General features: G+C 40.5%; 1 protein-coding gene across 1 annotated transcript in view; it reads left to right on the forward strand.

Annotated features, from left to right (window-relative positions):
- ARHGEF10 (Rho guanine nucleotide exchange factor 10) overlaps window positions 1-27,491 on the forward strand; it is a 140,664-nt gene that overhangs the window by 77,685 nt on the left and 35,488 nt on the right. The window contains exons 19-26 of the mRNA XM_054976987.1: window positions 542-714; window positions 15,868-15,983; window positions 16,517-16,644; window positions 17,162-17,262; window positions 18,526-18,647; window positions 21,820-21,906; window positions 22,278-22,501; window positions 24,197-24,354. Of these exons, the coding sequence (XP_054832962.1) occupies window positions 542-714; window positions 15,868-15,983; window positions 16,517-16,644; window positions 17,162-17,262; window positions 18,526-18,647; window positions 21,820-21,906; window positions 22,278-22,501; window positions 24,197-24,354 (1,109 nt within the window). The remainder of the gene's footprint in view (window positions 1-541; window positions 715-15,867; window positions 15,984-16,516; window positions 16,645-17,161; window positions 17,263-18,525; window positions 18,648-21,819; window positions 21,907-22,277; window positions 22,502-24,196; window positions 24,355-27,491) is intronic.

Below are 27,491 nucleotides of genomic sequence, written 5' to 3' on the forward strand. Positions count from 1 at the left end.
CCAGGAAAGTTTAAAACTGGTCAGTACATTTTGTGATTTTTTTGGTTATTGTTGTATTCTTGAATACAAAATTAAAATCACCTCCGCAGTGTGTTCTTTCCCCTTATTTGGAAGGGGCTCTGGCTCAGTAGTAAAACATCTGTTTGGCATGTAGACGGTCCCAAGCTCAATCCTGGGCATCTCCAGTTTTAAATTAGAGATTGCTATATTTGTTATAATGATTTGCTTGTGAAGGCCTATGGCCACATACAATAAATTCGTGAGACATATTCTTGTATAACAATCTGCCTACCAGGTCCTTTGAATTACCATCTTCCACTTTTTAAAAGGAGCAGGTAATGGGGGATGTGAAAACCTCTACCGAGAGACCTTGGAGAGCTGCTGTCAGTCTGTGTGGACTAGGTTGGACTAATGGTTTGATTCAGTAAAAGGCACCTTCATGTGTTCATGTGCATTAAATGTAAGGAGAGGTATAGCCTGCGTGTAAAAGAGAATATTTGACAGTCTGAGCCATTTTATCTGTTTTGTACCCTCATTTTAGTTCTTCCCATGAAAGCAGCAGCATTGTGACTGGCCAAAGGTATTTGCTAAAATGGAGTGTGCCCCTTGGACATGTGGAAGTTATAGAGTATGGGAGTAATGATGGTCAAGCCGACAACTGTAGATTCCCTCCACAGCATTCCTCTGAGAATATTGTTGTTAATCCTAAACCAAGTAAGTAATCCCCCAAACTTACTTGTAGTTACTAGTTGTGAAAAGGAGTGTGTGAAGTGTTTAACACATTTTTTTCAGTACTGTGCAATCTCAGTTTGCCATATATTAATGCATTATTTTAATGTTCAGAAAATATGGTCTTTACAGTTTAGAAGGTGTGATTTTCTAGATCTCTTTCTATGTTTTGCAAAATTCATAGAGTGAATTCTATAAATACTTTAACGAGGCTTAGATTGAAAGCCAGTATGGTTTCAGTCTCACCACACTGTGAGCCATTGTGGTGTAGTGGATAGGGTGTCGAACTAGGATCTGGGAGACCCAAATTTGCATCCCTGCTCTGCCATGGAAGCTCACTGGGTGACCTTGGGCTGGCCGTACACTCTCAGTCTAACCTACCTCACAGGGCTATGAGGATAAAATGAAGGACAGCAGAAGGATGTAAGCCACTTTGGGTCCCAACTGGGGAGAGAGACAGGATATAAATGAAGTAAATAAATAATAAAGTCATCGTTGAAAGGTTCCAAGGCATAATTGTGGAGGCAATTCATCCCTTCCCCTAAAGTCCATTTCTTTAAAAATAGAGATTGTTGAAAATATGTTTCCCACCTTCTTAGTCCCACCCCCTTTCCATCCGCTTCAAAGAGCTGCTCCTGAAAATTAGGAAACCTTTGAAAATAAGATGAGGGATGAAGTTGTGACAAGAAGGATAATCAGAAATCCTTGCCTAAGCTCTGGCCAGTGTGAGTTTGAGGGATTTCTGCTGATTTCCTCTTCTTGCTGCAGCCTCCAGTTCCCCATGACCTTCATGTGTAGCTTTGGGTGGGATACAGAAGTATACCAGAAAGAGAAAGGTGTTAGAAATCGCTTTTGTAAATTTACACTGTTTGTTGGTCCATTACTGTGTGTTTAGTCTATGGATTCTAGGACATTTGACAAAGCTATCAGTACTGGTGCTCTGTTTGTTTTTGCACTTGTCATAGGTATTCTTGTGTTACTAGGACTTAGACCTAGAATACATATCCTTGAGAAAATCTCCTTGGTTCTGGGTGTGTGGGGGGAGTATTCTCATGTAGAGCAGATTTGGGAACATTTTTGATATTACTTGTACCTTTTTTATATATGAGGAATGTAAATTTTTTTTACTGTGAGCCTGATTCTTTCTGATCACAGCTCATGTATTTTTAAAGAAATGAGTATTGCAAAATATATACCTAATGATATTGTCATTAGGTTCAGTATATATGTTTTCATACAATTTTTGTGTCTTCCATATTCCTTTTTTAATATGGCTGGAAGAATCTCACACCGTGTGAATATACCCTCACAAAAATCAGCTAAAGATATCAAGTGTGGTTTTTAGTTTCAGATGCAAACATGCCATCTGCATGACTTAAATTCAGCCTAACCAATAACGTTTGCAGAGCTCCAGCAACTTGACCTACAAATGGTCTTGCAAATGCTAAAACTGCCTCCATTGAACAAAGCCTAGCATCTTCTGACATGTCATACTTGTTTTCTTCTTACTTGTTGGAACAGGCTTCTGGGTTCTGATGGTAAGAACAAAAGGTGGAGAGCAGATGTCAGTACTCCTTCATACCAGGCAAAATATTTTCTGTTCACTCTGAAAAAAGAACAAGCGTTCTCTCCCAATCCTAACCTCTTCTTCCAGTTCTTAAAATCTAGCCAGGTTTATCATTATTATTCATTAGCTACTGAGGGGGCAGCTTCTGATGTTCTAAGAAACAGTGACTCATGCTTTTCCTTTTCATGTTTTTGAGCAGTGTATTGTGGTGTTTCTGTCTGTTTCTAAAGGGAACATTGTAACATGCTGTTTTGCACGTTACAATGGAGGAGGAAAAAGAGTAGCTGAGAATCATTCATGCATCTTCTGTGGCACGACAGATGCTTCTTTGAATGTCTGAAATCACTCTGGAGATTATGTAGGGTTGCCAGCCTCCAGGTAGTAAACCGTTGTTTTTCTTCAGCCTCCAGGTAGTGGCTGGAGATCTGGAATTACAACTGGTCTCCAGGCCTCAGAGATCAGTTCACCTGGAGAAAATGGCTACTTTGGGGGGGGGGGGGTAGACTGTCTGTGGGGGGGTGGACTTTATGGAATTATGCCATGCCAAGGTCCTTCCCCCCCCAAACTCCACCTTTTCCAGGTTTCTCCAGGTTTCACCCCCCCCCCCCCCCCGCAGATCCCCAGGAATTTCCCAACTTGGAGCTGGCAACCCTAAGATTATGGTAGATGGATTGCATAAGAGTGGTTTAAATAACAATTCTGTTTATTCCAGAGGGTTAACTATATTAGTCTGTTGTAACAACACCAAAAACACTAGTAGCACCTTAAAGACTAACACATTTATTGTTGGCATAAGCTTTAAGTAACCAGAACCTGCTTGGTCAGATATGCTGTAGAACAGCTTTCCAATGATCAAATGCAGAGTTTTGCATTCAGATGTCACTTAGAATTGCATTAAAATCTGTACAAACTAGGTTTGTTGCATGTGTGTTGTTCCTCCCCTTCCCTTCTAGCACCAAGAATCCCAGGAACGAACCAAAATTACCATTTTGTGATGTAATAAGATTGGTGTGCAGGTTAGGTGGAGTTAGAGCCAACTAAGGCGTCACAAAATCCTCTGACCTCCATTTGTCATGTCAAGAAACATGTTCTGTGTTTTCTGTACTCTGATTAATTCCCAGGCACAGGTGGAGAGAAGAATTTGAGCCTCCCGCCACAAATACTATTTTCCTAATATGAAATGGCCCCAGGAGTAATTTTTTGCCCTGTTGGGGAAATTTGCATGTAACCCATCAGTATATGATGTTTACCCAGTGGAGTGAATAGTGGCTGCCTGGGACCATTTCAGGTTGGGAAAATGACACTGAGGCATGTGCCTGGAAATTAATTTCTGAACATCTAGTACTCGTCTGTCAACTGGACATTTGGGCATCACAAGGACTTTGTAACTTGTGCATTGGCACTTAGTTCCCCTCCACCAATTAGTATTCTAAGCCTGAATTAATCCAGAATCCTAATTACTATGTATGTGGGAGAGTAACTCTGGTTAACCTGCATGTCTGCGTATACTGTATATAACTAGAGTTAGCATATAACCACAATCTCAACACAAAAAGAGAAGGGAGAAGAGTGAGGCACACGTGTCCAGCAACAATCCTGGCTTCTGCACATTTTTTCCTTAACAGTTACATATGAAGCCTGATTGCTGAAAGAGCAGTGCTTGTGGAGGAGACGTACGCAGTTGCTATTGGTGGCATTGATGGCTGGCTGCTGATTATCTATCTGCCCTTCTGAAAGGCAGAAGATGTTCTTGAGGAGACTGGTCTGTTTAGGTTGGATAAGATCCAGTTGACCCTGTCCAGTCAACTGAAGAGCCTTCCCGTTTTTCTGAATGATTCAATCTTGCTCTTTGAGAAACAGGTTGTTGGTATTGCCAGAAATGCTTTCAAATCATACTGCGTGTGTCTGATTTGAAAGTTGTTGTCTCTTCTGGATTATTTTTTATTTATATCCCATTTTTTCACTGTTTGGGACCAAAACTTTTCACATTGTTCCACCCTCCCCCACCTTATTCTTTCAACAACAACCTTGAGAAGTATGCTAGGCTGAAAGATTTGTGAGGGGCTCAGGGTTACCTGGTGAGCTTCTGTGCTTCCATGCAAGATCCCAGTTGTAGATCATTATTTTGTGTGTGGGGCTTGGATTTTGAATGTGCATGGTAGGGGATAGAGTTGTGTTAATTTCCCTGAGAGAAATTTATCTCCTTTTTTTCCTGGAAGGAAAATCCTCCAACCACTTGCATGTTTTAGTTGCTTCTTTTTATGCCTTATCCAGCTCTAAGAGAGAATGGGAAGTATGAAGTTGTTATAATTGCTTTTAAGAGAATTAAGTACTCCAGGATTACTGAGTCTAGATCTGTCTGACAGAATGTTTACACTTCTTATAAAACTGACCTTAATATGTAACTAAATTCTTGTGAAAACTGTTTCCTTATTTCTGTTCATGTCCTTAGTTTTAGTTACCTACATTTAGATATTTTCAAGTCTAGTAGTAGTTGCCCTGCAAAATGTTTTCTGTGAGGACAGCAAGTGTTGCAGACTTCAACTATGTATTCTGTTTTAGTTTTGGTAACTTCTGTAAAACAGTGAATTTTCTAAAATCCATCTGGATAAATTCTTATGTTTGTTATGTTACGTTCTCTGAAACTGAATAATACCTTTTGAACATTCTCATTTGTTTGTTGGGCTGGGGGTAAAACTTACAAATATAAGGTTTTATAACATGGGCGGGGGCTACTCCGCCCCACCAAGAGTATTCATGCACTCTGTCAACTTACATCGCCTTCTGGAATCCACTAGCTGCCTAGCAAAGGTATTTAGATAGTTATCCATTAACTGCAAAGCTCTAGAGACTCAAAGAGAGCAGAACTATATATAAAATACATACATGTCTGAGAAAGTGAGTGTAGTGGAGCTGATCTGGGCATACCCTTACTTCATTCAGTCAAGTGTGCCTATTACGCCTCAGGGTTGAGCTCTTCAGAGCTGAGCTCTTTTGCAGCAAATACTGTGTATAATTGTACTGATTTTGCTGCCCCCCCCCCCGTCCCTCCCAGTTTTTTTACAGTCTCTCTCTCTTTTTTAAATTAACAGCAATGAATTCATAAATGCACGAACACTCATATAATACAAAAAGGCAGGCAGCTTCACCTAGAACATAGGGAAAGGGCAAGGCTGACCCATTTTTCCCATATGATCATTTTGTTGGCTCAGACCCAAAGTCAGGTTTACCCCTGACTGAAAAATGTATGACTTTTCCCTTTCTAACTTTGCCATTATGAAAGCTTAAAGGCTTAGCAACAAACCAAGCCTCTTTTATACTCTTTAATTTAGGTTAGTTTGGAGAAGCATTTTAATGTATTGTTGTTAACTAAAATGAAAGCATTTTAAAATGTGGCATCTGTTGTGTTTTAAGATTCTAAACTGATCTAGTGTGGCAGTATTACTAAATCACAATCGGATGGATTCAATATAAATAAAATTGAAGAACTCCCTCCTCCCATACTGTCCACCCTGCCTGTTAAAGGTCTGCCTCACAATCCCCACCTTTAGAGGTGAGGCGGGTGGCAACCACAGAGAGGGCTTTTTCAATAATGGCAACTTTCTTGTTGAGTGCCCTTTCCCTTGAGACTTGCCTGGGTGCGTGTGTTGCTTTCTCTTAGGCCGGGCGAAAAAAGTTTCTATTTATCTAGGCTTTTAATTAAGGGATTGATTTTTTAAACATGGTTTTGGGATGGAAATTTATTTTAAGCTGTCTGTGATCTGTTTTTATGGTGAATGTTTTTATGCTGGGCTGTTGGTTTTTTCTGATAATTGCTTTTATTTAATAACTTTTTGTGATTTTTGCTATTTTTATTTTGTAAGCAGCTTTGGGCAGGTTCCTGGAGAGGTAGCAAAGAAGTTTTTTAAATAAATACATTCTAAATATTCATAGGATGATGCCTTTTGTTTTCTACTTTTTGTAGCTGCTATTTTCCAATTCTTTGTTTTAATTTGGAATCTCACTCTGTGATCACTGGCAGTCTTAAGTAACTTGTAAGAGATGCAGAAAAACAGGAATTGTGCTGCCTTTAATATCCACTGACAGCAGTGGGGTTGAAGGAACTGAGGAAGAGCTTTGAAGAATACCAGATATTAATCTTGCCGTGAATAGCATGCAAAACTATGGTCCATGAATTCAGCTGACAGTCAGTACGTCATATCCCAATGTACCAGATGCTGGTTTCATTGTCTCTCCAGAACAACATTGTCAGAGAACAGTCTAGGATTAAATTAACTGTGAGTAACCAACTTCAGTTCCTTGTTTGAGGGACCTTATCTAACTATAGGTAGAAGGGTGGCCTGCTTCAGACAATTACATCATCCATGGTTAGTTTAATCCATGGTTTTGCACCTGTGGGTAGGCTTAGATGTAATGTGAAATTAAACTAATCATAGTTAATTGAGTGTACAGATCTGTACTACAGGCTGCGTAGGCTACACCATTAGGTGATAAAGAGGATGGTCTACTCTGCACCTGCTGGCATTCACATACACTTAAGGTTGGATCCTATACTATCATTTCCTCCTGGCTCTGCTCCAATTTCTCCTGAAAATCAAAGGAACAGAGCACATTGTACAATTCATTGCATCAAAAAGAGAGAATTTGGAGAGAAACTGTGGCTCCATTGTAGAGCATCTGCTTGGCATGCAGAAGGTCCCAGGTTCAGTCCCCAACATCTCCAGCTGAATGAATCTGGTAGTGGTGATGGAAAGTGCTGTCAAGTTGCAGCCAATTTATGGCAAACCCTCATGGGGTGTTCAAGGCAAGAGACATTCAGAGGTGGTTTGCCATTACTTGCTTCTACATAACAACCCTGAACTTTCTTGATAGTCTCCCATCTGACTTGGTAGTCTCCCATCAGGGCCAACCTTGCTTAGCTTCCAAGATCTGACAAGATCAGACTAGCCTGGGCCCTCCAGGTCAAGGTGAACCTGGTAGTAGGTGATATGAAAGACTTCTACTTGAGACCATGGAGAGCTGCTACCATTCTTGGTACTGACCTTGATGGAGCCATGGTCTGATTCAGTATGAGGCATCTTCATACGTTTGATTCCATCCCCTTTTCTGTGAGTGCTTTTGTGACTCACGCAAGATTTGGGAGCCCTTCTGCCAGTTCCATTTTCAGGTTGCAGTACCTCACAGCATGTTCCCATGTTTCGGGGTAGAGATGGAGGCTTAGAATAGGATGCGGTCCTATTGCTGAATTCTCAGGAATAAGTTGCCTTGGAGCATGGGCCTGGGCAAGAGTTTTAGACAGGACTAAGCCAACGGCCTTTCTCTCTACACAAAACGCAATCTTGATTTCTCTAATCCCCCTTGCTCTCATTGCAGCGCCAAATATATTTCTAAAAAAACAAAAATCTTCCAAGCACAGTGGAACAAGCTATTGTCTATTTGTTATGTTGCTACTTATTTGTTATTTATTTATACCGCACCTTTCTCTCCAATGGAGGCCCAAAGTGACTTACATACTTCTCTCCATTTTAACACAATCAGGCGGATTTGTATAGGCATTTCTTCCCTGACCTACAACATGTTATTTCCTTTTCTCAGTTAATCCAGTACTGCTGTTTGAGCTAAGGAACATCATCTGTGTTCCACATGTAAAACTGTAGACATTTCTTATGGCTGATTCCAGCACATAAGGAAACATCTTATCTGTTGCTTTAAGTATGTGCTCCTATACGCTACCTGTGCTTCAAGTATGATAAGTAGGAGTAGTTATATGTTGTCCATTGTCGGTCCTAGAATTGTGTATGCTCTGTTTCAGCATTTCTTCAACTTTGTATTGGATTTTTTTTGCTAATGTTATCTCTTTATAAACTTGTATTTATTTACCCTATGGTATTGTTTATGGAAATATCCTTGATGTTGATTGTACTAATCTCACACCATGTAACCCACCTCGAGTCTCAGTGAGAAAGGCAGACTAAATAAATAAATAAATAAGCTGTTATCCAGTCAAATGATAGATGATACTATGAAGCCTATTGTCTAATATTGATTAAGAATGGAAGTTGACTACTTCCTCCCCTTACATGCAAAGTACATCTCTTTCCTGTGACAGTACTCCATGAGAAACTGGTAATAATGACCACATGCTCCTTTCCCATGCCCCACACAATTGGCCAGGGAAGCCAGCATATCCCTGGCAGTGGGTGTCAGTTATTTGCATAGGGCCCACTTGAGAGCGAATGAGGGAAGCAGACTTTGAACATTATCACTTTTAATTCTGAGTCACAGTATTTACTCCTGTCACACAGTTTGAGCCGCACATCCATTCTATATCTTTTCCTAATATCGTAAAATTGGTTGTGTGTACATTTTTCTGTAAGTTAAATCCTTTGATTCTTTGATTCCAGGTTTGTTTGGATATTCATCTTTCTCTCCCATTAAGAATCCCACACTGATTTTAAATACATTAAGTGAGTTGAATTAGATTTATCATGGTAAGCAAGCTCCGGAATGGTTCATACTGTCCCATTACCCTGCATATTAACCCCTAATTTGTGGTTAAAATGTTGTCTGAGGGAGGCAGGCGGGGGGGTGGGGGGCTTTGAGAGGTAGCCATGGAAACAGCAACAGAGCTTCTAATTAAAGCAAAAGACAAATAAAATGACTATTGTTGGGGGTGGTACAGCTGTAAAGAGCTTCACTTACATAACAAAATGTGCAGGAAGTTTATAGAGCAGCAATAGCTAAAAATAAACCTCATTGGGTTTATCACTGGCTTTGACATTAATAATGAATCTTTAGAGCTGGGGAATTGGAGACAGACAGCTAAATCAGTACTGAAGCCCCCGTGCCCCACCAGCTAAACCTATGAAGGATTTTGGTTTGCTTTTTCATACACTGCAAATGCAAGGAAAACCCCCAGATCAGAGGAAACACAAATATAAATTCTCTAATAGTGTTATAATTTTTCTTTGTATTTTTCTTTTTCTTAAAGTGCACAGTGCTATAGTGATATATAAATATGAATAAATATTGCAATAAATATTTATACAATATATTTATAGTGGTTACAGCTCCAGAGGAGCCCTTGTGTTGTTTGTTTTCATACATTGCAGCAGGTGCCTTTGTTACAAAGAGAGGCTTTGGCCACTTCACTTCATATCACATTGTGAAGAAAGTAGATTACAGTGTCATTTTTAGCTTTGATATCAGGTCTTTTCCACACGGGGCTTTTTCATTGGTTCTGGCCCAATACTGCATCAATTTCTCTCCAGAGTTCTGCACACATGGTCAGAATACCCTGATTTACTCTCAAAACTGCTTCCCAGACTATTTTGCATCCTGCACGGAGAAAGGCTGCATCTGCCACAGAATTGATCATTCCTTTGCTTTTCTGCAGCTTTTGTCCCTGTACTCATACCTCAATGGTTTTTTTTCAAGCAAAGTCAAACTGGATTTTTTCTGAAGTGCAGGATGCTTCCTTCGGTGCGAAGCCTGGCCCTGGCCCTGCCCCTGCCTTTCACCCTCTCTTTTGTTACCAGAACTGCTCTTTATTATAATGGGGAATTAGCTGTAGCAGTCTGTAACTTAAAATTAGCGCGGATCTTAACCTATGTCTACGGAGGTCCCGATCCCAGACACTCTAGTGAAAAAGAGGCAGACTACAAATAGGTTCCAAACACGTGTATTCAGTGTGGCGTAAGCCTAAACTTGCACAAGCATACAAAGAACATACAAGACCTAAGAAATACAGAGTAGGAAATATAGAGATGTTCGCATTAGCTGGTTCCCAACGATGATAGGGGGAATACTCACTTATCCTGGAGCGAAGCAGAGACACAGCAGCGAGGGTGGCCCAATGCCAGCACTGGGACCACAGACGGACAGCAAGGAATTCTGGATAGGAATGGCCTAAGCCACGGACAGCAAGGGGGGGGGTCTGGATAGGAATGGCCTAAGCACCGAGTGGTCTGGGAGACCAGCTTAAATACCCCAAAACGTACCCTGGGGCTGGTGCTGTACTTGGTGGTTCTCACAGTTTAAAACAAAGGTTCTAATGGGCTACTGAATGGCTTGGATGGGCCACTTTGGTAATCTGATTGCGATAAGTGACACCTCAGGAAGAGGGGACAAAAGAGGGAGGGGGAAATCCAAGTGGGCTGAAAGGATGTTCCAGCGGACAGGGCTTGTCCTGATGTCATCAGCTCTGGAATGCGGAGGTTTCTTTGAGATGCGTGCTTGGGATGGTCGGCACTTAGTTCTTCTCCGGGGCGGCTCCTAAGATATGCAGAGCGGGGCGAGGGGCTCTCGCTGCGGACGTGGTGTGCCCGCTTCGCCGAAATGGCTTCCCAAAGCAGTCTTTTCCTTTGGATCTTCTGGCTGCCTGAGAACATGGATGCCGGCTGGGCATAGCTGGGGCTGGTTTGCAGGCTGCCCGGTAGCGAGGGCAAGCTCGGGGACCGGCCCGCGGGAGGCTCCAGGCGGGAACTGACCAGGGAGCGCCTAGCCAGGCTCGCTGGAGGTTTCCCCGGCAGGCGCCCGGCTGCTAGCAGCGGCTTGGGCCCAGATGAGGCAGGCTTCCATGGAGGCAGGGGAAACAGCACACAAAACACAGTCCAAAGCAGGGAACAGGCGCGGTCCGTGGCAGATGGCAATGCAGGCACGGGGCACACTTGTAACAGAGTCCAAACACACACTGGGAAGTTCAGATACAGGTCAGGGCAGGGCTGCCCAGAAGGAGAGTCCTTTGTGCAGTTGTCCAAACATGGAGTCAGTAAACTACACAGTCTATTGCAGCAGCAAGGTAATTAACAAGCAGGCAGGAAACTGACATGTGTATCAGGACACACACCTGCAAGGCAAATCTTTGTGTAGCAGTAAAACAGCAACGCAGGAAACTTTAACACAGTTCATGGCAGGCCTTAAAGCAGGAGAGGGGGCCTACTTGGCAACACTTTCATTCCCCATCATCCTTATTGGTTGGACAACAACTAATCCAGTTTTTTTTCTGAATTTTTAGAAAAAATTAAATAGCAGTGGTGCATCGTTGGTGCCTTAAAGGGAAAAAAAACCCCTTGCAACTATCAGAGGCAGGGAGGAACTCTACAATAAGCCTACCGAAAAATGGCAGAGAGCGCTGAATCCCACTTAATATTTTAAAGTGTTTACCTGTGCTTCCTGTACTTTTTAGTCCATTCTTTTTTGTGGTTTTAAAAAAAATTAAAACAGCAATGTTGCAAAGGTGGTCTGAGACAGTAGCTTGTCTAAACCTACCAGTAATTTTGTGGCAGAGGCAAGTTTTGAACTATCAGCATTTGGTTCCATGTTTTACACACTCTGTATAGGAAATAGCCAGTGTCGCTCTGTTCTAATAATACATCAGTGAAAAGAATGTAGATTTTCTCTACATTCCCCTTCCCTCTGTAATTCTTTTGACCCTGGAAAAGGTGTCAAGGAATCCTCCTCATGGACAAACAGCCACCAAAGTCAGGTGGGTGCAGTGGGGGAGGGGATATTTTAATGAAAAATAATCATTGCTGCTTCCTTTAAGATATGTTGTTTATCTCTGAACATCTCATAACTGTTATACTGCGAATAAAAAAACAAGATCAGTTAAAGGCAGCATAGTGGATTTGGACCAGAGTCTTGGAGACTTTGCCATGGAAGCTCCGTGGGTCATGTTGGGCCTACTGGCCCTGAGCCCAAGCTACTTCACAAGTGGTTGATACAAGAATAAAATGGAGGAGAGAATGATATTGTCACACTGGTGATAAAAGCAGGGTATAAATATCCAAACCAATCCAAAAACATATGCTCCATATTTGAACATTAATTTTGATTTATAACCTTTGTTGTAAGCACTGTTTCCCGTGGCTTATATTGGCTGCATCATCATCTCTCACACAGCCAGTAATTGTTTGCAATAGAGTGACAAATTAAGATGGTCTTTGCATACATGCAGCTTTTAGTTTCCTCTTCCTTACACATGCTGGATCCTAGCATGTTCCTCTCTGTTTGATTACAAGTAGATGGCTAAGTAAGCATAATCGGGGCATGCATAGTTGCCCTCTGTATCTGCCTTGTCGCATCTTGCTCTGCCATCCTTCACAAAATTATTCATAATTGACATCACCTTCAAGGATACAATTGTCTTAGTGTTTCATCTCAAGAATGCTTCATATTGTTAGGAAAGCATTTCTTTCCCATGGTGTCTATTGTATTTAGCACATATTATAATCACGTCTAAACAGAAAGACTATGTCCAGATCTCAACACAAGATCGAATTGTAGCCACTTCATTTTGATCATATTGCCCTTCGTCCTTAAGAATTGTTCTTGCTTTTTGTGTTCTTATCCTTCAGTTACATGGGTCCTTTATATAAGTGCTGACTGGCAATGAAAGACTGGGTGTACGTACAGTTGTCCCAGGCACACACACCCCTCAAATGAAGGCGTGAGGCAGCTATATGGTTTAATTACTTTATTTAAACGGCTGATCTATGCCATAATTTATTAAAATATGCTATTTTAAGAAGTGGTCTGCTCTAGTCAGCCTGCCAATGGCTGTCTTTGTTAGGAAGATCCACCCTGGCTTCAAACTCATGAAATAGGCAAAAAAAATGTTCCCTGTGAGCTACTAGGGAGACCTCAAAAATTTCTGTTTGGCCATGAAGCAACTGGATGATCCCAGAATATTTTTGCACACCAGCCTCAGCCAACCTGGCTCTGTACTTCATATAAACTTGAGAAGGGACTGGGACAACAGGAGCCATTGTGATACTGCTGTGAATGCACTTATTAACAGTAATAATTGTCTGATGGCCCTTTAAAGACCAAAAGAAAGATATTGAGCCTTTGTAGCTAATGTTGTTTTGAAGGAGGGACAGAGGGCAACAAAGTAGTGAAAAAACTAGTGCTGTGTAGTGGTTAGAGTGCCAGACTAGGATCTGGGAGACCCAGGTTTGAATCTCCCCTCTGCCGTGTAATGTTGCTGGTTGACCCTGAGCCAGTCACACACTCTCAGCCTAACCTATCCTTTCCTTTTATTCCCTTAGAAGCTCATGGATTCATAAATCTTGAGCAGTGGAAAATACTTATTCCTTATCTTTTTTGGATGCAAGGGCTAAAAAGACTGAGACATAGTTTGCAATTGCTAAGGTAAATTTAGGATCCTTATCGCTAAGTAGAAATGCCTGGGTGCCTAACCTATTTTATAGAGTTGTTGTGAGGGAAAAAATGGCTGAGAGAAGAATGATGTAAGCCACTTTGGGTCCCTGCTGCGGGAAAAGGCAATGTATAAATGAAGTTAAAAATTTTTTAAAAAATTAAAAATTAAACTAGTGTGTGGAATGCAACAGCTCCATTCTCTGCTGATGGGTAATTTGCATAATCATTTTGAAATATTATCTTTCATATTAAATAAAACAGAAAATTAGAAACCTCCCTTAATTTTTGGCTCTTTTGCCATGCAATTGACATACCGAATCATGTTATTTATGCTAAATTTTTGCCACAGTCTCTGATTAGTGCTTACTAAACTTGCTTTGAAGGTTTCTTTTTGGCCTTGGTTGTTTTTAGTTCTGGCCCTGTCCCAAATATATGCTGCCATGTTGTTTTCAAGTTTGATACAAATAAGAATAAACAGATAATGTGACTCAGAACATTTTTATTGTTTTCATTTCTATCTTGTCTTTAAACTTTCTAGTTGTTGGATCCCTACTGGTTTTGATTAGAAATTATTCTGAAAAAGTGGGCAAGGCATGAGAAGAGAGTCGTCACTTAGACTCCTCCTTCACCTCACCCCAGCCAGATTAAAGTGCATCTTTTTAAAATTTTTCAATATATAAATAAACTGAAAGATGAGAGAGAGAGTGAAAATTGTCATACACAGAGTACTTGTGATCTAGTTTTGAATGTAAAAAAATGCAAACCAGCAAACATGTTTTTGACTGAGAGTGCTACTTACAATTTAAGAACAAATTTAAATCTGAACAGAGAAATCATCAAACATCCCTGTCTTTGAGTTCACTTTTATGAAAGATTCCGTTTAGAATCCTAAGTTTTTAAAAAAAACATTTTGGCATGCTAATTGTGAACAGAAAATTCAGTAAAACAATGTTTGTTTTTAGTGATAAATATCTATACGTTTATTAAAACTAAGGGAAAAAAGGTCATTAGGCTTCATCTACTGAGATGAGATTTGCTGCTGTTCTATTGAAAGTGAACCTCTTCACAAAAATCAGTTTGTGTGTGTGAGAGAGGAGAGAGAGAGAAAGTGGCATGGTATAGTCCCATCTCATCAGATCTTGGAAGCTAAGCAGGGTCAGTACTTGGATGGGAGTCCTCCATGTAAGACTCTGCAGAGGAGGGCACTGGCAAACCACCTCTGTTTCTCACTTGCCTAGAAAGCCCCTTGCTCGGGTTGCCATAAGTCAGTTGTTACTTGACGGCACTTCACACACACACACACACACACACACACACAGAGCACCATGTCGCTCTCCAAATGCAGACTTCCCTCCTGATTGCCTTCTGTTATGAATTCCGACACCAAACTATTTGACAGGTCTCTCTAATCATTCTAGTGTGTTTTAGTTTAGCATTCACCCAGCCCCAGTTGTTTGATTGTAAGCAAACTGAACACTTAACATTTTTGCTGTTTGGTAGCAAAGATTTTGCTGTTTGGTAGAGTTCTTTACATTGAGTGAAAGAAGATTAAATTCAGTTCCAAAATCGTATTTTTAATTCTGAAGTATTAAAACTGATGGATACAACAACAAGAACAACAACAACATTTGGTTTATATACTGCCCTTCAGGACAACTTAACACCCACTCAGAGCAGTTTACAAAGTATGTTGTTATTACCCCACGACAAAACACCCTATGAGGTTGGTGGGTCTGAGAGAGCTCCTAGAAGCTGTGATTGACCCAAGGTCACCCAGCTGGCTTCAAGTGGAATGGGGAATCAAACCCAATTCTCCAGATTAGAGTCCTGTACTCTTAACCACTACACCAAAATGGCTCTCGTGTATATAAAATTACTTCTTAGAAATCTGTCTTCATTGGTAGAAAGTATTTGGTAGTCACAGGGAGGGGGGTTGTGTGTGTATATGAGTGCGTGTTAGAGAACCATGAGTACGACAGCTCTGATTGCAGTTTATGCTTCAGCAGGGATTGCTGTGATAAAATGGTAGTTTATGTTAGGTATCCTGTTATAGTTCCTGTATCACCTTTATTTTGACAGCATGAATGCTCTGGGAGGATTGTGACCCATAGTTTCTGAAGTTGTGTTCTTTCTCATTCTGAATTAATGCACTGATTATAAATGTATCAGAGTGATAAAGAAAATGGGAGCACCATTAGACGAGGTAATTTAAGGCATCTGTTTTTTCCAGCACCACTACAAAGTTAGAGGCAAAGTCTTCATTTTGTGAACCTGAATTAGCAAAACTAGATAAGCTCACCCTTCCCTTCCCTTTTAGCATTTCACATATACATCTGGCCACGGAACTGGATTATTGACTTATATTGCCCCATTGTATGTGTATAATGGCTTATTCTACTGTGTTTTAGATAAGCTTTATATGGGACCAGGACAACTGTACCATGATTTGCAGAACCTCTTACATGATTTGAATGTAGTTGGCCAAATTAGTCAACTGATAGGCGGCCTTAAAGGACAGTACCAGGTAACAACGAATGTAACTTTGAGTTGTTTCTCATATCTATTTCTAGATTTAAAACTTCCTGATAGCTTAATGTGAGAGTTAGTACACAATTTGTTGATATTTTAAGTGGTTTAACTAGAGTTATAAGTAGATTATAGATGCTTGCTGATCTCATTTTTTCTCTGCAGCTCTCATGTGCGTATAATTGTAATAATAACAGCATTTTCTCAGTGCTTGATAATTTCATATTGAAACTTGAAACTGCAAGTTTCATTTTTTTAAAGAAAATGCTACCGTGGAATTACACCATATATTGGTGGTGATATTGCTTTATCATAGAATATTGCGCTATTTAGCTCCACAGTGGCCCAATTCGGAACGAATCAAGCCATGATGCCTAGGAGTGCGCCAGTAAGTGGAGGCAGGAGGTGGCGGGTGAGAGCGGGGGATCCTCTGCCCCCAGCAGGGGCTGGCAATCCTACAATTACTGTAAAAAGTGGAAATGAACCTCAGGACTTCAACATATTTTGTTATCTTTCTTCCCATTCTGTTAGAATTTAAATCTATCAGTGGCACACGATTGGAGTTCGGGTTTACAAAAACTTATATTGAAAAAAGAAGATGAAATCCGAGCTGCAGACCGCTGTAGGATTCAACTTCAGCTTCCAGGGAAGCAGGACAAGTTAGTAGTGATCTAACACTGCACTTTTGCAGCAACATTCTGTGAAGCCAAACCTACCTATAAGCTAGACAGTGGGCAGCCCAGCACACACCAAAAGATGGGGATTGGAGAGACAATGTCCCAGTCTGTTTGAAGACAGCTCGAAAATTGTAGAAGAAGAAGGAAATGGAGTTAGGACACGTGTGTGGAGGGAGAAATATAGCTTTTGGGATTGGGTGGCTGGGGGTGAATTTTGAAGCTGCTGCTCAGAATCTTGTTGGGGGTGGGCATAGGTCTGATTCTGAAATATAGGTCTTATCCTGCCCCTCTGGCTTTCCATCCTTCCTGCCTATTCTATTTGATTGCCCTTTATCTTTTAATAAATTCTGCTTCCAAGTTATGAGTGTGCTCATCTCATTGTTAAGAAAACAGGACGTACATGATGTTTCTAATTATATTATACTACACTTAACACCTATATTTGTTTTTTCTTCTGAAGGAGTATGTTGAATTGTTTAGTTTCTTTTATTTCTTCCAGGTCCGGGCGGCCGACTTTCTTTACAGCCGTGTTCAATACTTTCACCCCTGCAATCAAACAGTCTTGGATCAACAATTTACAAATGGCTAAGCTTGCTTTAGGTAAGAGTTTGTGTCAGTGAACTTGAAACAGCCATAGTTAGTTGATGATTGTAAAGTTTATTTTATGAACTAGCTATATAGAATCAACGTAGAATGGGAGGTTGCAAAGGTTGTTAACAGAGTTTAAAATGGCCTTTAATGTTCTTGTGTCATTGAATTATAGAAAAGTAACATTTGTTACTTATTTTACATAGGAAGTTGGCAAGGGTCAAAATGCAAAAAAACCCTGCACATTTAGAGGAACTTTTGGCCTGTGGGCAGCCATCTTCTGTGGCATGGAGCACACCTCTTCTGGAGTAGAAGCATTTTGAAATTAGTTACTGATATGACATGAGAGTATTCTGTTTTAAAGCAGAATTATTGCAAAGACATTGGATGTACCAATTCTTTGCATTCCAGTCATTAGAAATGTGCTCTTGATGACTTCTGTTTGTCTTGCCTTTTAAAAATACTATCCACAGCAAATAATCAGACTGCAAACTTCCAGAAATGTAGGCTTTCATTTTTGGCCCCAAATATGTACTTTAGGAGTTAAATCTTAACCATGTTATTTTTCTGCTACTTCATTACGGTTGTGTGGCAATTGATGCAATCAAACATTCTGGACAGCCCTAATCTCTGTAATTTCCCACCATGTGGAAGGTGTTCGGTTGAGATCATAGCTGCTTACTTTTTCCCAATACGTTCCCTTTAACCATGTATTTAATCAGTCTGTGTCGACTACCATTTCTTTTACTCGTCAGACCCCTTGATCTGTACATTTCAGAAAACCTCTTGATTTTGTTACAAAGGTTGTAACTTAAACTGGAGACCTTGAAATAATTAACCCATGCTACCTCTGTTGAAATAGTATAAGACTGTAACCTTAGACCACTTCCCTCTGCCTTTCTTTTCCTCCCTTTTTAGTCAATTTAATGTGGACCCATAAAGGAATTTTATTAGATTTTTAATCTAATAGGTATTATCCTGGATTTATTCCTACCAGCTTCCAGCTAGCAGAAGTGGATTGTTTCTTGTCTTCACCTTTTCTTTAGTAGCGCCTTTTGACTTCCAATGTGCATGGACAAAAAGCCCTGTGGGATGGCAGTCTGCACTGAGGAGGGGAACTGGGCAAGTTTGCTCCTCCATCTTGCATACATTGGAGGCAGATGGAACCAAAACCACCATTTCTCATCTTCTTGTCCTAAGAAAACTGATATTTGAAAAGGTTTACATACTGGAGCCACGGTAGCAAATAAAAACGCATCGCTTCTTTTCTCTTAGTTGAAGATAATATATTGGGTTGGTTCTGCATAGAAGATGATGGGAATCAGATAAAAAAAGAGAAGCATCCTCTTCTTGTAAAACATATGCCTGTGATGATGGCCAAACAACAGGAGTTTAAGGTGAATAGCTTTTTTTTGTTGTAAAGGAATTATGTACACACTATAACATGCAGTAGTAAGATTTACTTTTGTTTTTAGGTACAAGTCAGTGTGGTTTATCATTGAGAATATAGTAAAAATTGCACTTTTGAATAGGTAGAAGGAATCCCCTTTCTTAGTTATTGGCTTCATCTGTACCTTCATTGAGTGAAGAGTCTAGACTTCACATCACATAAGTCTTAGTAATTCTCCTGCATAATTTGTTTCTGATTATCACCACATAGGAGAAAACCATGAGTATTTTATTGTCACTTGAGTTACAGATACGAAGAACAGGTGTGGACCTCTCTGTGTTAATAGATCTAAATTCTTTATGCTATTCTGTTGGTTTTATATACTTAATCTTAGGCACCAAGTAGGCTTCATGTCAAATATATTGTTGTTTCCTGGACTGTTCCACCAGCATTCCCTCAGATACTTATCCTGTTTTAACTACAAAAAATATCAGAACCTAATAAACCTTATTAGGGTCCAGAAAAGCAAAGATCAAATAGGCAATATTCAGACTATCAACTTGTTTTTCCTTCTCTGGTCTTTCACTGTAAGTCATGATTACCAAAATGTTTGGGTTGGATTGGAAAAAGTTTCTAAAAGTAAAGAATACACCAATTTGGGCTTGCGGTTCTTTTTTTTTATTTCAGCTGTGCTCAACTTCATTTCTGGCCCAGCCCCAACTCTTTGGTGGCCTCTCCCTTTGGTGTACTCATTTAGAAAGCTGTTTCTAAAAGCGAACTGGTATTAGACCACATTTCTTGTCCTAAAGGAGATCCTTGTGGACTGGAACATAAACTTGTTTGAGGTGCACCTCTTTTGAGGTTTCTGCCTTTTGGAGGGAGAGGCCTGTGGCTGATGGTGCTACTCTTCTTTCTTTGTTGTGTCTCCTGTTAGCGGGATGTCAGTTTCATCCTATATATACACACAGCCACTTTGCAGCTTAATAGAGGGAAAAAATATTTCTTGGATGGGGGAAATACAGGACGAATCAGGCAAGTTCTGTACCAGGTTTCTGTAAATAGTAGGAGGTGTATAGATGGCTCCTTTTTCTTCTTTCTTAATCTTTTCTTTTAGACAACCTTCTGGGAGCTGTTACATACTAAATTCATATTCAGAGCCAAAGTAAATACTACCTTTTTAATGAGTTTGCCATGGAGCCAGTTTGTGCCCCATACAGCCACACAGCAGCTGTGGGAAATGACTTCTTTCAGAACAGGAGAGCGCAAACAGGTTTGGAACACCGCTATAGAGAGAGGGCTCCTGCACTACCCCCAAGCCATTTTCCCTATGCAAAAACCAATGTGGAGAGATAGTTCCCCATTTCTGCTACTTCATGTGGAGTATTCTGTGCATGTGGAGCAGCAGAAAGAGGAAGTCTCCCCTCCCCTGTGCATTGTTTTGGCATGGGAATATGGTTTGGGGGAAAGGTAGGAGTCTTTCCTCTTTTTTAAAAGAAGCCATTCCCCATGGCTGTTGTGTGGCTGCACAGGTACAAGTTGGATCCGTGATGAACTCATTAAAAAGGTAATGTTTAGTTTGGCTCTGAGTCTCACTGAATCTGACTTCACAGCCTGTGATAGCTACTGCTTCTAAAGACAAGCAGATTCATATAAGAGCAATTTAGAATGGAGAAGCAGTGGGGGAAGGGCACTTGGTATGAAAAGCATATTTTACACTATAAAGGAAAAGCAGTTTGGCAACAAAGAAGCTGTGCTCTTTCCTTTAAGATGATTCAGTTTGGTGTAGTGGTTAAGAACGTGGGACTGTAATCTGGAGAGCCGGGTTTGATTCCCCACTCCTCCACTTGAAGCCAGCTGGGTGACCTTGGGCTAGTCACAGCTCTCTGGAGCTCTCTCAGCCCCACCCACCTCACAGGGTGTTTTGTTGTGGGGATAATAATGACATACTTTGTAAATCACTCTGAGTGGGCATTAAGTTGTCCTGAAGGGCAGTATATAAATAGAATGTTATAATTGTTGTTATTACTATTCTTTGATCCCAAATATCTTCCAAAGCTCCTTTTTTAAATAAACGAACTACTGAAAGTTTGTTGCATGCAGTTGTATGCAACTTGTAATAGACAAGGGCTGCAAGGAATCCTCAACACTGACTTGAATAATCATTGTTCCCCCCTCCCCACAAAGCTTTCTTGCAGCTACTGAGGCGGAGGACTTTAGAGAAGAGAGCTCAGGTTGCTAGTCAACAGATTGGCCTGAGTGATGCCATTGTACCTCTGCTCTTAACTGGAGGAATGTAGAAAGAACAAAAGCAGTAGCTACAGTAACCAGGGCAGCAGGAGGCTTGGGAAAGGGCCTGGGACTGAGTCTGTAACAATGGTGCAAGTGTTATCCCTCAATGTTTCTCGTTTCCTGCACACCATCCAGTGAAGTTTGGTGGTATCTGTCCAGTACAGGCAAGGATTCTCTGCTCTCCAGAAATAAATCTCTGCCTCTCTGTCAATCAGAATTCCACAAGTTGTTTCAATAGCACCAGTTGTTATTTGTATCACATATTTATGAATTTGTACTGTAAGCTGCTTTGACAGTCAACATGGCTGAAAAGCAGGGTATAAATATAAGAAATAAAATAAATGTTTATATATGTAGTGCTGCAATTTAAGCTTCAATGTATGTTATGAACTCTGTAGTGCACTGCGGAGTTTCAAGAACAAAAGCAGCACAATCCTCACCAAAGGAACTTCAGACAGGAAGGGCAAAAGCTGAGGGTGAGAAGGGGATGGACACTATACAGTGGCCAGGACAGAAGTAAAAACAGTGAGCATGTGATAGGCTAACAAAAGCATTTCAGTATATTGAACTAGAATGGAGATGAATTCTAGAACATCCCAGTGCAATTTAGATTTAATTACAGGTTCTTGTGTTAAGGCTCTTCTGACTCTGGACCACTGAAAATATTTTGGGATTTTATTTATTTCGAAAGGTGTATCTACTTTCCTTTTAAAGTTTTTTTTTCTTTTTAACTTGCTGTAAGAACTGAGTGCAAGCAACAAAATCTTGAGGAAATCAGACATAGTGTTGTTGGTGCTACCCCCAAACTTTAGACTTAGGTTTGGATAGAGGCTAACTAGGGAGACCATATTATCTGCACCAACAAGTTTCTGTTTTTTTGTCTTTTAAAGGTTGAATGTGCTGCTTATAATCCTGAGCCTTACTCGTGTGAAGAAGGTGATCCAGATTCTCTTTCTACAGAACATGGTTTTCTGTGGGTAAGATATTTTTCTAAGGTATTCAAAGGCTATATGATGTGGGCTGAGAGGCATCTGACATTTTAGTGATAGCAGCTGTGAAACTGTGGATGTTGATTACAACTAGACTTGGCGAGGCTGTTACTGCATAATGGTGTCCACTTAGTGTTCTTGAAATCCATTCTCTGAAGCATGTTCAAGTGGTTTGGGCATTTAGTTGGGAGGGGAGCGTGGGAGAAACCTAAAGAGCAGCTTCTGAGAGCTCCCAGGCGTGTGTATGTTGTAACTGTCAAAACCTTGCAAAGCTTTCTTTAATTATCTTTGCCATATGTGTGTAACTGTTTATGGACAACTTGCTACAAAAGGACATTAATCTTTTCTCCCTGATTCAGATTGGCAGTTGTACTAATCAAATGGGCCAAATTGCCATTGTGTCATTTCAAAACTCCAGCCCAAAAGTTATTGAATGCTTCAATGTAGAATCGCGAATTCTTTGCATGGTCTACATTCCAGAAGTGGAGAAATGTAAAGGAGGGGAAGCGCCTTCTGATCTTGAAGATGTGCCGGCAAAACCTTCCACTGTGCCTACCATTTGCCTTGGCATGGAAGAAGGAAGGTAGTTCTCCATTTTATTTCTTTGAATTGAATATTATTTATTAGCCGTCTTTATCCCTGCAGCAGAAGAATAGATGTGTATTCAGGGAAGGGAGCCATTACATCTTAAATATGAGGAGATCCTAGATTGCCTGCAAGTTCCACAACATAAACGAAAGATCTTTTTTATTTTAAAAGACTTATTTTTTCAACTCTTTATATTTATCTTTGCAAAGAATTGCCCCTTGGATTTAAGTAAATGTGGAAGACTGCTCATTCAGGGAACTGGGGGAGGGGAGCATTGGTGCATACAAAAACTTCAGTCGGAGATCCTCTGTGTGTGTGTGTGTGTGTGTGTGTGTGTGTGTGTGTCAGAATTGAGAATGGTTTTGATAACATTAAATAAAGCTGGGTTCCAACAGAATGGATTGTCTGTAAGTGAGCTATAAACAATTCTGTAGCTCACTTATAGACAATTTATTGCTTCATCAATGAAACTGTGCACCAATCACTCCTACTACACCCTCTCCATTCTGTCAACTCCACACACAACTGCATAGCTGCTTTGAAGACAGGAAGACCAAGAACAGTTATTTATTTATTAGATAGCTTAACCTGTACTAAATGCACATTTAGGTTTGGAGGGATACTGAGTAACAAGCAAGCTGTGGTTTTTCAAGCCAAAAGCTTTAATTTACCTGCACAGATAAACTACTATTCATGCCAGGGTTTATTAAACCCTCTCATTACATCTGTCATGATAGAGAATGTAAATGCATGTTTCTTTAGGGAGCACACACATATATCTTTTTCTTATTCATGCACTGTTTGATACCAAGCCAGTGAAAATTTGCACACTTATCTAAACATTTGAATGGACACAACTTTCAATCTTGCTGCTGAATTATCACTGGTTCTTGAACATTGTGGTGCTGTACTTGACGAACCATTCTGTTCTAAACCAAATGACACTCTAGGAATACTGTATCTGAAATGTAGTGTTTGTTAAAATTCAGTTATCAGGTTGAGTGGGCCTTATTCAGAATGGTAATGGGCACAAGAAATTGGTGGGGGTTTAAGCTTTCCCTCCTGTTGTCATCCTCTAAAATGGCCCCAGAGAAAAGATTTAGCCCCACACATCCCGCATCATGATGTCAATCTGCCCAAGCATCACATCTAATTTTGTTCTTAGTGCAGCATACTTACCTTTGTTCTAATTAGTTGAATTGTAAGTGATAGTACTTTTAGAGAAATTTTATCAGATTGGCATGAAAAAGGGGAGTTTTCCTTGTCCTTGTGAAACATCAACAACAACACAGGACAGAAGTCTGCATCTGAGAATTTCTACTTCCAAATGTTTGTGAAGGTCTAAACTAGACATTGTGAGGCTCATGGAGACACTCAGTTTTTTTCTGCTTTCTTCTCTTTACTGCTTGACATACGATGTGACTCTAGCATGCTGCGCCATCTCCCTGCCCCCATCTCACATTGTGAGCTGGGGGAGGATGGCAAAGAGTGTGATGGTGTCATGCTGTGTATCGTTTCATGCAAACATTACAGGGAAGAAAGAGAAAAGAGGTAGCAGTCACTCCTGTGTCTCTCTCTTTTCTTGTGTAACTCGAAGAAGCTTTTCAACCTTTGTAGCTATGAGGGAACTCTTGAAGTTTAAAAATGACTTCATATAGATTATTTTTTTCCTCTTATGGCTTTTAAATAGCATCTCCATTTACAAAAGTAGTCAAGGCTCAAAGAAAGTCCGACTTCAACACTTCTTCACTCCTGAAAAATCTACTGTCATGAGTCTAGCATACAAATCCTGTTATCTGTTCGTCGGCCTTGTCAATGGCAACATTGTCATCTACACAAAATCGGAAGGTACAACCTTTATTTCTTCTCTTTTTTCTATGTACATGATGCTGATGTTGGCAACAAAGTAAAATTAGCACAATGTTTAAGTTGCTGTCATGGAGGTCTTCTGTAGACTTTATAAATTGCCTACGTGGCTGTCACATCTGTGCAAGAAACTCCATGTATCTGATGAAGGGATCTTTGACTCTTGAAAGCTCATACCCTGGAAATCTAGTTGGTCTGTAAGGTGCTACTGGACCCGAATCTTGCTCTATGCACACATTGTTATGATAGGTGTTGTGACAGAGAGGTGCACGATACCTTGAGTTACATTCTTTCTCAGAGAGTGGAGCTATGAACTATTTAAATTGCTGGCTAAGTGGAGATAAGTTTCCTGCATGGAAATATCAATTTGCCCAACTTTTAAGAAGGGGCAAGAAGGATGGCTATTTAGATTACCTGTATCGGGCCACATAGGTTTGAGATAGAGGTGTTCACCCCCCAAAAATTGGGTGGTCTGGATCTGGGTTTCAGGGATAACAAAAAAATTGAGAACCATGAAATCCAGATCAGATTCTCTAATCTGGTTAGAGAACCCCAAATTTATCTGGCTATTATTCCCTATGGGAAATATATATGGGGAGCCAGGGAGGGATCATTTTTCAAGCGAACTCCACCAAATTTTCAGAGAACTTACTCCTGCCAGTCCACTAAATACTCTCCAAGTTTCAGGAAGACTGGACCCCAGGGTCAAACAGAACAGGCCCCTGAACAAACTTACCTCAGTTACTCTCCGTTGTTTCTTAGTGGGGGAAACATTTCCAAGGCTTTCCAGGCAAAGAGAACACTTAAGCAAAGGTAACCCCTAGTCAAAAGCCAGTTCCAAATGCAAGTCCCACTCACATGGAAGCAGAACCAGCAAAACCCACCAAAGTCAAAGTGAAAGGGGGGCCAATGTCCAACCAGAGAACCCCAGAGAATTGCAAACTGAAGCAAAGGGGATAGGATTTGCGGCTCTCCGGAGCCATGGAGCTTAAAAGGCTGCTTGAAGGGCTCTTTTGGAACTTAGGAGAGGTCAGATGGGATGTGAATCCACTCTGCCTGCTGCATAAATCTGGCTATTTAGCCAGATCACAAATCCTGGATCGCACACCCCTAGTTTGAGACATGCACCCTAAGCTGATCGGAGAAAATGGTGCAGAGGATCCCCATGAGGTTCACTTCCAAACTCACTACAGGGATACCCTGCCAGAAGTACTCAAGCCAGGAGTCCTGTTCTGTCCATTCCAAGGAGTGGATGTCAAGATAACACCAGTGACTGTAAAGCTTAGATTAGCCTCATATGTTTTATTTATTTTACAAAATTTATAACCCACTTTTCTGCTCTCATAAGGGCTGGCAAGGCAGCTAACAAATTAAAACATGCATACAAAAATCACATCTTAAAAACCATTTATTCCTTGACCGTCTAAAGGCTCATCTGCTTCTCTAGCTGGTTTCCTCCTCTGAAAAATTTTAAAGAGATATTTATTGTTTATCTTAAGACTTTTAGAAATCTGCTCCTCAAAATTTCTTTTTTGTATGCCTAATTATTAACTTGCATTTCTTTTTCTAGACTGTGGTTCCTTCTGTTCACTTCATTGGGGCAGAGCTTCCACTTTTTAAAAGAAGGGTTTTTTTTGCTTTTTGTGGCTTCCAGGGTTGTTAACCATGCAGGCATTCTTTTAGACTTGGCAGTACCTTTCCTGACCCGGGGAACACATTCTATCTGGGCTTGAATTAGTGTGGTTTTAAATAGCTTCCAAGTATCCTCTAGGGATTTGACTCTCTTGTGTTTCCCTTTCAACTTCCTTTTAACTATTCCCTTCATTTTTGTCAAGTTCCCTGTTGTGTCTCTTTCACACTGCCTCCCATACAAAAACCTCACTTCCTCAGGTTCAGTGATTCAGGCAGGTAAGGCAGTTACAATTCTCCCCTTGTCTAGTCTCAATTTACCAGGTCAAGAGCCCTGACCCCTTTACACACTCATGGTCCCCTCTCTCCTCTCGAAGATGTCACCAGACAGGGCAGTCAGTTCCCTATATTAACCACCCCTCACCCAGTTACTGCCAAGGCTGTTCGGGTCTAGGAACTCCACACCGCTTTTCTGCTGCCACCAATTTTCACAGATCTGTATTTGTAGGGCAACCATGGATGTGTGCATGCATGTGTCTTTCTTTTCCCTAACACAGACCACCATCAGTAAGTACGGATTAACTGTAAACAAGGAGCGAAGAAGGTTTGTTAAAGATTTAACAATATAGGAGTAGTTCCCGAATATATAGACATAGCTTCTTTATGCTTGAACTTTTGACCTTTAATTCAGGTTTTCAAATCTTTTGTTACTAAGTATAATTCTCTTCCTCAGCCAGAGATAGTCTCAGCTGCTGTCTCTCTTTCTGTCTTAGAAACCTTCTTCTGCTCTACATAGCTTTTCCTCAGCTCTTTCAACTACACAACTGTCCATCACATTCCCACTTTCAAAATCAAATGTTACTGTTCATGGTAACTTTCTATTGACATTAATGCTGAACTTATAGCATTGTGGCCCAGTTCCTCAACTGGTGCACCAACATCTGCATCTCTCACCAGGATTTGAGACCCATTCAGAACCAAGTCCAAGATCACTATTCCTCTGGTTTAGAATGTGGCCAACAGACATTTAAGATGTCAAGTAATCTAATTTCTAGAGACTTGCAACTTGTGAGTCTTATCTCCCATAATGATATATGCAGTTGACAGATAGAATCCCTGTATCTCTGAGCAATAAAAATGTTAGCCCTTTTCAAGTTAACATACACCTGCTTTTTGCTGTTGCTTAAAGAATGAAAATTACGCCCCTCTTCTTTTCTATACCAGTAAATTGAACCTTTTAACCTTTAAAAGTGAGTGAAAATCTGTACCCTTTAAGAACTTGTCTCTCCACTCTTGGATCCTGCTCATGATCATGTACCTCTTGTCTCTTCACCATAAAGTGGTCTCAGGAATTCTCCTCAGAAGCAGAAATTATCTAGAATCTAGTCAGACAAATTGAGGAACGTTTCTGAGACTAAATGAAATTTCAACAACTTTTTTGATGCTGGAATGATCACTACAGAAGTGCTTCCAAGAAAATCATAACTAAC

Source organism: Eublepharis macularius, chromosome 1 (assembly GCF_028583425.1).
Source record: "Eublepharis macularius isolate TG4126 chromosome 1, MPM_Emac_v1.0, whole genome shotgun sequence".
Classification (NCBI taxonomy): domain Eukaryota; kingdom Metazoa; phylum Chordata; class Lepidosauria; order Squamata; family Eublepharidae; genus Eublepharis; species Eublepharis macularius.